General features: G+C 44.2%; 1 protein-coding gene across 1 annotated transcript in view; it reads right to left on the bottom strand.

The window, feature by feature from the left end:
- The window catches only part of ARIH1 (ariadne RBR E3 ubiquitin protein ligase 1), a 64,226-nt gene extending 51,805 nt beyond the window's left edge, over positions 1-12,421 (bottom strand). Inside the window, exon 1 of the mRNA XM_074879971.1 lies at positions 11,993-12,421. Coding sequence (XP_074736072.1) covers positions 11,993-12,361 — 369 coding nt within the window. The 5' untranslated portion in view covers positions 12,362-12,421. The remainder of the gene's footprint in view (positions 1-11,992) is intronic.
- Between the last annotated feature and the right edge of the window lie 269 nt (positions 12,422-12,690).

The following is a 12,690-nucleotide window of genomic DNA, read 5'->3' as shown; positions in this document are numbered from 1 at the left end:
AGATGTCTTGCCAAATTGCAATGCAATACAGAACAGGAAGAGCTTAACCCTTTGAAGTATTCACTGGCAAAATATGTTTTGTACACACGATGTCACCTTGACAAATAGGCAGTAAATCCGGTGATGCCTATGACTTAGTCTACAACTCTCAATCAAGTTAAAAAAAAAAAATTTAGCCATCTTAACACTCAAACTATACAGGCCCAGGAAATCATTGCCAATGCAGCAGTGTCTTGGGGATGTAATCTTTGGCAACATCTTTACATTGGCAAAAGCCCCAGAGCAGATGTGGTTATAGCTTTTATCACTTCCCTGCACAAAAGCAGCTATACCTGCAAAAGCACTTTTTTCTGCTGGCAGAATCTCCATCTGCACTAGGAAAATCTGCCAGCATTCTTTTCCCAACAAGCCCCTTCTAGCTCAAACCATTTTTTAATGATGACTTTGCAGTTTATTTACCATACTCTGCTCATTTAGTCTTAGTTTTACAGCCAACAAAACAGAACCCTGGCAACATTCTATTTTTTGAGCTGGGATTTCCGCTACAAGAAATAATTTTGCCTGTTTACGCCCCAAAACTTTTTCTGCCAAGGGCTCTGCAGAAGCCACCTTTGAAGAAATATTCTGGAAACATGAAGAGTTTAGCAATTCTCTTGTTCATTCTCATTCCCATCCTTTAACAAGATACACCTAAAGTTGTAATGGCAGTCTCTAACTGCTGCAGGTATTTTTAACCAACTACCTGAGCTCTCTTGAGTTAAGAGAAAAATACTCTGTTGGGATTCAATACAGAAATAACAAAACAAGTCATACAGCAGTGGGGGAGAACAGGAAACCTCCAACTTTTTCACCATTTTCTCTTTTCAGGGCTTTGAAGACTTACCTCTGCACAAACTGGCACTCATTTAATCAGAAGTGTTTCTAAAGCAGTTGATTTAAACCAGCAAGTATGTGCAGACCCTCCAAAGCACCTGGAGCACCTCCCTTTCGGTAGGGAAGAGGAAACTAACCTGGATGTGCAATTTTGTATTTGATGGACTGTGCACTATCTGACAAGGATATCCCTTGTTCCTTTTCTGTTAAAATATTATTATCTATCATCAGACCCTGGGCTTCTGCAAGAGAAAAATCCCACACAATCAGTCCTGCTTTATAACTGATGTGAAGGCTAGCAATATGAATAATTACACTAACGACTAGCAGATAATTAAGTGTACTGAAAAGGCTGGCACCCAGCCTCTTCCAAATCACAGCGCTGCCTGCCTGCAGATACCCTGGCAAGTGATAGCAGGACACCAGTCAGGGGAATTACACCGTGGTACATGAGAACGAGAGAGATCCCAAACATCTCCAAGCACCCTCCCTCCAGACAGTTTCAGTATCAGCCATCCCAGGCATCCCTACAGACAACTCCAAGTCTTTGCACTATGTTCCCCTCCTAGAAGCTATCACCCCAGCTAAAAAGTAAGCATCAGAGATGGGAAGGTAGCTCCCCAACAGTAACGGCACAAAGTAGATGACAGATCCTGAAATTACTAAAGCCAGCCAAGAAGCATTTTACCAGTTTCTCAAGCATCATACAATCTGCGAACCCATTGCCAGTACCTCAATAAAGAATTCCCAATTGAAGGCAAAGTATCTTACGTTTCTAACCCACAATAGTCCAAGACCTTTATCATGTTATACTTGATCTTTGCTGTCATACAGAACTACACTTGCATTTACTATCAACTGCCATCATCCAACATAAAAAATACAGCAGAGTACATTTTCAAGTATTAGTTTCAGCTCTCTTAATAATACAAATACGGAAGCTTCAAACTCATCATTTTACCAATTAAAATAAAGAGAATGGTTATTACAGAACACGCTAATGCATATATAAAATATGTATAAATTAAAGAATTATCACCTCAATTTTCTCAGATAGCCTTCTGGTCATCACAGAAGTACTACTAACTACCAAAAGAAAGATGTTGGATACCTTTGTTCATCAGATCTTCTTAGTACTCAGAAATTGTTACTTTATTTTTGTGTATGCATACTAGGTGTGATTTTACCCCAAAGACCTTCCACTTCACACAAAACCAACCTTGACATTCACAGCACCTACTGGGATCACTTATTCAGGTGAAGAGGAAAGCAGAATGACAAGCCTCATTCTTCACTTACTCTCTTCACCGAGAGCTTGTCAGAGCTCCCAGAAGAGAAATGAAGCTGCTAACTAAGTGTTGGAAGTGTTCTTCTTCCTGTCTTTTTTTTATTAAAAAGTTGCTGTTCAGCCTAGTTTTAACATACGCTAATCAGCAAAGTTCTGTCACTTCTGAGCATCTCCTCTGCAGTAGGTGAGGCCTTGGGAGGTTCCTCCCTCGGTTACACACACACACCCCCCCAAGATATGGCTCTCCCACACATTCTCCCTTCTTCCCAGAAAAGGTCCTTAACTACTCCTCTTTCCAAACCATTTCTTCCACCTCCCTATTTCTCAGATCCCTGAGCTTGACTGGGATGTCGATTATTTAAGAGTTAACTTATTCTTAAATTATTCTTCCCACACAGGAAAGCTCATTGCAAGGGACACTGTTTACTCATGTGAATTCTCCTGTTTTCCCCTAATCCCTCTCTGTATTTCTATCCGCCAGACAAAGGAATGCTGATTGTGTTTGTATTTTGTTACACAAGAACACACACAATCCAAACTTATCAGCTGCAGAGAGGATCAAAGTTTTGAAAAACTATCCGGAGCTCTTTCAAAAGTTAAATACGCACCACTAATTATATGTGCACCCAAAACAGGCCACAAAAATGTTGTTTTCAGGTGTAGATACACGTGCATTTCTTTTGCTGGCAGTAGAGTTCAGCAATTCAACCACCATCACTTCTGGCAAACGGAGCAAAGCAACTGCTCTCAGGGTCAAACAGTGGGCTGATTGATAAGAGTAGAGAGGAGGCACGTTTAATCAGAGAGTTCACTGATCCCATCCATTATCTAGCCCTGCAAAGAGCTGTACCCATGCAGAGAGGGAATGGGAACTGCCTAAGCCAAGAGCAACATACATGTAACCATGTCCCTATTTCAGGCTGCAGGTGCAAGTCCATACACCCCTGCATCTCCAAAAGCACTGCTTGGGATGAGTATTGGATACTCAAAGAAACTCAAAGCACCAGAACAGCTTGAGTTTGTTGGTGTTTCAAGCCAAGCAGCAATGGGAGCCCTACCAACAACAGCCTATATTGCCTTAGCTCGGAAAACCAAAGAAAAACCTGAAAGGAAGTTACCCAGAGTGAAGTACTTCACTGTGCAGTAACTATTTCACCAGCTCACCAGCTTCCACACACACATCAAAGCAGCATAGGAATGGTAAAAATCAAGTATGTCCTGCTGTGATTTTTGTTTAATGGGGTTCTTCAAATACCAGCTACTTCCTCTGTGGCTCTGAAAAAGTTTTGCCAATGTAAACGGGTCAAACGCACTTTGCCAGGGTAGTACACTCACTCACATAGCTTACTCACACTCCTTCAGAGATTGACTTAGCTTACTAATACCAGACAGGAAGCAGAAGCCTTCAGAATCTCTTAAAATTTTCATTTATCTTGGAAAAAAGTCTCTTCATACTTTCTCCTTAATAGGAGTAGGCAGATATTAAATTTTTAAAAAATATATCTTTGAACTAACACCCCAAGAAGTCATGTTATTTTGCCAGTTGACTATTTTCAGGTGCAATTATACGTATTCTTCTGGTTCTATGATTTTAATGTGCGTTCTCCAAGAGGATTTTAACGGTGCCCAAGCAGAATCCTTCTGAGCATCCTATTCTATCCTGCTTATCCACTGGAAAACAGAGTTCAGAGTCTGCATCCCTCATCCGGTGAAATAACACACAAAGCTTTACTCCATCAAGCACAGACAATTTTTCTGAAGGGCTGTAAAGGCAATAAGCAAATATCCAAGCTTTTAATTTCCAACGTTGGGAATTATCTCCCTCCAGCTCCCAAATTCCTCAAATCACAAAGCAATCAAAGCTTGATCTTTTGTGAATTAAAATGCACCCTCCCCAGAGGAAAAGGCATGCTCATGGTGTCCCAGAACATGGAGGGTGCCTCAGACCAGGAAGTCAAGCACAAAATCGAGTAACTCATAAGAAAGGCCTTTTCTCTTTCACCGCTTTGCATTTCAGCCACAAGTGCTTTCCCATAAGACCTGATTTTGAAGCAGATGGCCAAGACAGGATCCTTGCACTGCTTGTCCCTGGAAATGAGAGGTGCCACATGGTGCTCTGGGATGTAAAAAGTTTTAACTGAAGAAGATACAAACCCAAGAATGCTTTAGAAAAGGTTGGGAGGAAGGAACTTAACGTGCCAGCATGAGTAAGTGAGCACCACCTAGAAACCATCAGTAGCTCAGGAGAAGGCCAAGAAGCTGAGTTTTAAGTAGGTGGCACACAGGTCCAGTTACTCTTAGATTATGGTCAAGAACCACCTGCTCACAGGGCTCCCAATTGCTCCCCTGTCCCCAGCAGCAGGAGGAGTTCCCCTCCCCAATATATCCGCAGAGGACTACAACCTTTTGCTGTCACACAGGCATGCCAGAGCCTGGCAACAAGGAGAGGCATGCACCATAACACGGTCACAGAGAAGCAGTGCTTGCCCTCTTCAGCTGTCTGGGCTCCACGCTTCTCCAACACAAGGACACCAAAGGAGTTCACATGTCCCTCAGCCAGTTCTTTCTTTTTTTCTTCTTTACTAGGCAGTGGCAAGGCCTACCAGCTAGGTGCCCCACCAGCTCTAAAATGTTGCCCAAAAGAGCTGGCAAGACCACTGGCAATGCCAGATGCACCACAATTGCCAAGACACTTGCACAAGGCAAGCCAACACATCCAGAAGCAGGCAGCTAAACTACAACGGGAAGAAGCACGTTTTTTTGAAAAGTATTTAAATGGCTTATTAGCTTGTTCCGAGTGACTTAGATACTGTTGAAAGTTATCTACATAACACTTGGCATCTGAAATTATTCCTGACATTTGGCAAAAGTTCTCAGTCTCTAAAAACAGGCAAAAGACTTGATGCAGATAGTTATATTTGAGCGTTACATACACACAGTGGTTCAAACACTCACCACAGTGAACTACTCTGAATACCAAAAATAATTACTCAGCATTGCTACGCCGTGTAAACAAGGGACCTCTTTTGGAAGAGTGTCTGTAGTTATACGGACGTTTCAAATTCTAAAAAGGCACCAACTTGTGAAGTACAAACACTACCAAACTAAGTTACATGTGAAACTCAACTACTGAGGAAGCAGTTCTCAAAGCATTCATTTTAACAGTATTTCCATCACAGCTCAAGATCAAAAGCTAAAAGCAAGCTAAGAAATCAAATACAGGCCAAACTCAAGGTTTTCAACACTTCCAACAGCAAACACCTGGGATGGTGAAGATATTGAAATATTATCAGAATTTTCATTATCAAATTTAAAAGTCTTTTTTTTTTTCCCCTCCAGCTCACGCAGAGCCGGTCACCACTTCATCATGCTGGAGCCTCCTGCACTGATATCCTACATGGGCTCAGCAGTCTTCGCTCAAACACGCAGCATCTGTATTCTGGGCTGCACTCAAATGCACCATTTGGCATTACTGAGTAGCTCCGTGTGTGTTTTACACTAAACGAGGCTGCAATTTTCTTGCAATTGCTGAAGCTACTGAATGACTTTATGAAATTTAGCAGCATTATATGCTTGTATACACGTAAAAGCCTCCAAACACTCTTTACAGCTGCCAATAATACAGCATAGCCAGCCACAAACAAGAGAAAACATCCCTTGCAATATTTTCAGATCCCTCTAACTTCAAAAGTAACAGAAGTCCAGAGGACTGGAAGCATGACCCTGAACAGGTAAGTTATGGACTGAACTACACAGAGAGGACTGTCAGCCTTCACAGTTACCTGCCGTGGAAAAAAAAAAAAAAAAAAAAAAAAAAATCACAGCTCTCGTGATAAATTCTGGACTCTTTCCCCAGTTACTGACCATTCAAAAAGGACTTTCCTAAGCAGGGAAGAGATATTTTCAAAATAGGAAATTAAAAACAACTCAACAGGTGCCAAGGACACTTGGGGAGGTGCTGTACAGGGAGCTACTTTGAATTGATGAGTTAACTGCATCACTTCAAACAAATGTTGAAGTCTTCCGGTCTCAGTTTTAATCACAAGAAGCAGAGAGTGTTGAACTGAAATTCTGTGCACCAAGCTCCTAAATTTAATGTTGCCTGCCAAACAGCACTAAGCAAAAAAAGTGAAATATTTTTTAATAGACACATGACTGACCTACACTTCCATGTAACATCACAGGAACACAAAGAGCATCAGAGGTTTGGGGTTTATTTCCCATTACGAACTTAACTCATGCAAGGGTAAAACTAAGGAGTTTGAGCTTGGTGTAAGTATAAAAGTATAAGCTATAGTTTCATTTTTAATTATTCTTTAACACTCTGAAATACCTATTGTTTCACATCAAGGACCGGGAATGCTGCAGTCTCAATTATGACTTCTCCATGGCACACCAATTTATAGCAGAAATAACACTTCTAGTTTGCATGGCAAGTACAGTCCTGCTCACTAAAATTAAACCCACAGGGAATAGCAATAACTGTATTTACTGTTTGTTTTTCGCTTTTAGAAACAAATGTTTAAAAGTAGCTAAAAACAAAGAGTGTTTTCGGTTTCACTTTGAAAACATCCCCAGTACAAGCTAGTCCCCATCTGCATCTACAAGGTCCCTGAGAGAAGGCTGCCTTGTTGTGATTTTTGCAAAATTACACTGAGACAAAAGAAACCAGCATCTAATTTTTTACTCATGGCCAGCCATGAGATTTACATCTGGCCTAACAGAAACGGAAATCTAAAGCACTAAGCAAATGGGTCATTTAAGTACAAAGTTTAAATTACTCTGGAGACTTAACAGATAAAACAAGACTTTTCTACCTGGTAATGCTGAAATGTAAAGTAATTCTAAAAAAAAAAAATAATTCTATTCAGAATTACATGTCTTGGCAGCCAGGAAACAGATACCATGTCATTTCCAAAACCTTTGCAGCCAGATCTCCGGAATTCTTTGTCACAATGAAGTTTACTCCATTCCTTGGAAATATTAAATGCATTCCTACTATAATGAAACACCTTATAAATGCCACATGACAGAAACATGGAGTTTAACAAAGTATTTCCTTCCAGCATCATAACATTTAGGGCCCCCAAAAGAATTTTATTATCAAAGAACTAACCACACAATAAGAGAAGTTAGAGGCTTGCAAATTCACCTTGTGCAAGCGGACCCAAACGCAAGCAGCATCAGCCTGAAGTGCTTCCACCCACAGACTCCTACCTAATGCTTGTCAAGCAGCTTCAAGTGCTCCCTAGTTTTCAAGATGTCATCTCTAACATTAAATACAGTTTTAAGCACGACCCTGTACAACAGCAGCGACTCCTGTTGCTCACTGGCAAGTCATGCCTATTTTGGACAACCTATTTGGAATGTACTGCCCACAGCACTGAATTACACCGGCATCGGGGAAATTTCCTAAGTTACAACTGCAAATCAGCACGGTTTGTCCAAGCAAGTAAAGCCACTGTTTAACAAGACCCCTTTTGCCAAGCAACAATGGGTTCGCACTTGCCGTAACAGAGCTCTATTTAACCACAGGGCTGCAGCATTCTGGGGGATATCTGCACCGCCTCAACTCTGCTGGCCTCTCGAAAAAGCCCTTCTGGAATAAATTTAACAAACATGGCTTTGTAACTTAGGAGTGCCCTGAGGTTTTGGCTTCTTTTAATGGCAAAGCTTTTATCCAGTAGGGACCTGACCTTACTTCCAAAGAACTCATCCAGCTTCATCGTAAATGAGAAACCAGTATTTGTTACAAATGCTCTGATGTTACACGTTACCTGTTCTGAAGAACCTTATTTTAAAGCCTATAGTAAAAAGAAAAGGTATTTTTCAGCTAGGCTAACTTCTGTTGGATCCAGTGATGCCATCTCCTCCCAGAGAAAGCCCAGGTTTGAAGCTCGACATGCTCACAACCACGCGGCGGGTCAGGCACAACAACCGGCCACATCCAGGATCCTGCTCCCTGCTGTGGAGTGAGGGGGGGGGGAAGAAAAAAAAAAAAAAAAAAGAAGAGGCTCAACTCCCTTTTCTGCCCTTTGTTTTAAATATCAGCCACCTCGGAGCTTCATCACAGTATTTTCAACACCTCACCATTACCAAGTCCAGCAAGAATGAATATGGTCAGTGACATCACTTGGAATGCTCCAGAAAAAAGGGGACCAAAATGGGGAAACAAACCCACCTCAGAAATACTGAAATTGCACAAGCTTGCAACGAGGCAAGGAGAACACTGGGCCGAGGAAGACTACAGAGACACAGATCATCACGTGCTCTATTCAGAGTAGAAATAAACATGCTATTCTAGTTTTCTTTTTCAAGTTTATTTTCAGAAAATCTAGAGCAAAGATGGAAATAGCAGTCTGATATATAAAAAGACATTAACAGTGGCAACAAATTATTTGGACAAAAGTTCAGAGAGTAAGAATACGAGGAAGACGTTCAACTGTGGGAAAACGCCTTTGAGAGGAGAAAGCCTTTTTGTTCAACACCACCTCTATGTCTGGGTTTTTGCAGTTGTTAGGTAAGCTGTTCTGCCAGCGGCTGGAAAACCACCAGAAATCCGCCTGTTTACTTTGACAACTAAAATTCAAAATAACACGTCAAATGACTCTCTGCTCCATGTAATCATAGTGGTATAATGAAAGTGATACTCTGATCTGAGGTGGGGTTTAAAAGTCTCAGCCAATAGACAGCACAAGGTTAAGGGGCTTATTCATACCCCCATTTTTGCACTTGGAGAGGAAGGGGAATTCCTGTTGTGCGACACATGGAGTCAAATCAGATCATAAGCATAACTGCCAAATACTGTGCAAAAATCATCATTCAACACCTGAAATCCCACTTATGCTCAGACAAGAAAGAGCAAATGCAAAGTATTCTGAATATTTGAGTCATTCTGAAACCTCCCTAGTTCACTGCAATTTCAGTGGTCTTAGAAGGCCAACAGCTCGGCACCAGCAGTTGTCTTCAAGAGCCCATTACACACTATGGTGTGAATTACAGCCTCTGTAATCAGGAATTTTACCAAAAATTAGCTTTTACTTCTGCAAAGTCTTCATCAGATCAAATCCTTGTCCCGAGAAGTTCATGTTTTTCTTATACAGCTTGTATTTGGAAGTTACTAAATGGATGAGAGAATATATTTAATTCAGTCCCTCCAACTATTAGTACTATCAGCTAATAAAGGCTGTTAAATACAGACAGTTATACCTACCATGGCTCAGATACCCCCTTGCAGATACTTCATGGCTCACTGATACCTTTTCCTTCCACTGCAGCTGCAAAGATGATCAACTGAAAAACAAAATCCTATTTATACCTTACTCCTGATCAGAAGAAACCAGTACCTTCACTGATTAGAGGGCACAAGACCTGCAGCTGAAGTTTCCAGCTATGGGACACCTCTGCATTACATCCCCACCTGAATCAGTAAGTTCCCAAGCTCTACAAAACATAACTGCAACCGTGATCACTTGATATCAAGAACCCAATGTAGATGCAGAGACCACAGCCATCCAGTACTTGACTGGAACAAGTGAATCACAGCACTGCAACCGAGGATCCGCAGCAGGATCCTGAGCCAATGTGACTCCAGAAAAGGTTTACTGAACCAGAAAAGCAGCAGCAGCAATCCTGGTTGAGCGCCAAAAGCAAGGAAATAAACAGAACAGAGCCCTGGAAGATTTCACCACCACCACCAGCAACAGAAGAGAGGATGAGCAAATACTGAAGCATCAACTGAATTTGGTTCACTTACCTCTGAACAGACTAGAAATCTAAGGGCACTAAGCTGGCATTTAAAAGTCATTCAGAGCAACTGAACGTTTTTCTACCCTCTTCTGATACATTCCAGGGCTTAAAAGTTTACCCATGACATTCTAAACAAACGGCTTTCTGCACTCTGCTCTGTTACACCGAGAATAACTACTGCAAACCTAACACAAATAACTGAAGCATAAGCAGCCGTCACTGTGGTTCTGTGTAGGCAGTTTGCAAGGCTTCTGCAGAGCCCAAGGCAGCCAAGTCCATCGCAGGGTCAGGCCTCCCACCGCCACCCCGGGTACTGGAGCAGGAGAAGGGCGTCTCTGCCTATACTGACTTCTCTCCACTAGTTCTGCAACTCTGAGGTGAAGCACACAAGTCACACAGCTCAAAAGCAGTATAAGGGGGAAAAAAACCGCACAGACCAGAAATCAGGACCTTCTCTAAGAAATCAGTTCATGAAGAACATGTACGTGAGTCCACCACGCTGGCCGGGTCTGGAAAAGGCACAAGCAGGCATACTCACTACTCCTCACTGGCAGGAACTTTTCCACCACTTTGCTTATGCAAAGATAATACAAATGATAGGATCTGTTCAGTATGGGTCATGATTTTCATAGTCTTGGTCATTAAATACACTCACCATTTTAATTGCTATTTCAAAGAGTAAAAACTTTAAGTTGTTTGCATGTCTACTTGCCATTTGTTTCCCTCCCTATATTAGGATCGATAACTGGTAGCAAAGAAACACCCATACCTAACCATGAGATCTTCCTTAACTGCAGGCTAATCAGCTAATCTAGACAGACTCCTTTATTCAGCTTCACATGCACAGTACTATTATTAAAGTTATAAACTTTAATTTGACTTAAGAAATGTCATTTACTAATTTAGTACGCAAATACTTTTACAGTTGTTTGCATCAAGCTACATATAAACTACAGTGAATTTATAGCACATAAAGCAACATTTTAAAGCTGCTATTAGAGCCATTGTAGAGCACAGAATAGTTGGGCAAAAGCATTCACTGAAGCATCTCATATTTAGACAGATTTACCAACACTGGAAGCATATACAACTAGCAAAACAACTGCTTTCTGGGCACTGTATCTTTGAATATTAAATATCCAGAGATTTCACTTTCTCACACTGTTCCTGTTTACATACTGGAAAACGAGAAGCATTTTCTATTTACTCGCTCTAACTCTGAATATCGAATAAACGGGAACAAAAGAAAACCCATGCACTCTGGTCACCTGCAGAAAAAGTGAACAGCATCAGAAACTTTATGGTGAGCTGGAGCAAAACCTTGCCATAAGCATTTAGAAAGGGATACCAGACAGCTTCAGTGGCTTGAATTTTTCTTCCAAAACCTCAAGAGCCAACAGATATGACTTAGGTATTTCACCTGAAGACAGTATATGTTATTTTGAACTCGATTTTAATTTTAAAGCAGCGTGCTTAAAAACGGGGTGAAAAAGTTGACGTTTGGAAGCGATTGCTCACATCTCTCCTAGTTTATGCTGGAAATAAACACGACACGGTTCAACCCCATGAGCAGGAGTGTGTTTGAATGTGGAAGGGGGGAAGGGAGAAGGCAACAAAACCAGAGCGGTTCCTGGCTGCCTGTCCTCAAATTCCAGAGCTTGCCATCGACTCACCGGCTTACTGAAGGGACTGTAGGGGCTAAAAGCCCCCAAGCCAGGGTGAAGGCGGAGGGGGGTGGGGAAAGCAAAATATACATTACAGCCCACCGGCTGGAAACCACACAAAGAAAGAGGAGCCTTTTTAAAGCCAAGGGCCTCGTTCCCGACGCCTCCACGGCAGAAAGCGAGCTCCTGGCCTGCCCCGAGCGGCCTGCCCAGAGGAAGGGGGTGCCGAGGAGCCCCCTTCTCCCCCCGGGGGGTGGGGTAGGAACTCCCCCGGCGCGTGTGAGGGGGATCTGGGACGCGGGAGGGCCGGGCCCGGCGCCTCTCAGGCGAGGGCCGTTGGCGGCGCGGCCCGCCCCGCCTCCCCCTCCTGGTCGTTTCCCCCCCCCCCCACCCCGGTCCCGCTCGCGGGGGGTCGCACCTGAATAACCTCGTTGACCTCGCGGATGCACTCCACCATGTGCTGCAGGATCTGCTCGGCCGTCAGCACCTCGTAGCGATAATCCTCCTCCTGCTCGGGCCCACCGCCGCCTCCGGGGCCCGGCCCGCCGCCCAGGCCGCCTCCACCACCGCCGCCGCCGGGGCCCAGCCCTCCCGTTTCACTGCCTAACAGCCCGTCGCGCTCTCCGCCGACGCGCAGCCCGGGCTCCACCAGCTCCACCTCGCCCAGGTCCAGGTTATCGTCGGGCTCGTCCTCCTCCTCGTCCTCCTCGTCCTCCTCCGCGCCGCTGTCCTCGCTGCACTCCTCGTCCTCGTCGAACTCGTAGTTGTAACCCTCGTCCGAGTCCATGGCGAGGCGGTGAAGAAACGGCGGCGGCTCCCGCAGCCCCCCCCCACCCCGCCGGCCTGCCTGGCGCCCGCCGCCGCCCCCCCACCTCCGGCGTTGGCCCCGGCCCCGCCGCGCCTCAACCGCCGCCAACAAAGGGACGCGGCCGACCCGCTCCGTCACCGCGCGCCGCGCACGCACGGCACGTCACGCCGCGCCGCGTGACGCACCGCGCCGCGCCTGCGCGGCGGCCGCCATCTCCCCTTCGCCGCGCCGGGAGCCATCTTGAGTGCGCGCCACACCCCCCTACACACCCCCCCTGAGCCCGCCCTCCGCCGGCGCCATCTTGAGTG

Source organism: Strix uralensis, chromosome 11 (assembly GCF_047716275.1).
Source record: "Strix uralensis isolate ZFMK-TIS-50842 chromosome 11, bStrUra1, whole genome shotgun sequence".
Taxonomy (NCBI): Eukaryota; Metazoa; Chordata; class Aves; order Strigiformes; family Strigidae; genus Strix; species Strix uralensis.
This window is presented reverse-complemented; position numbering and strand designations above follow the sequence as displayed.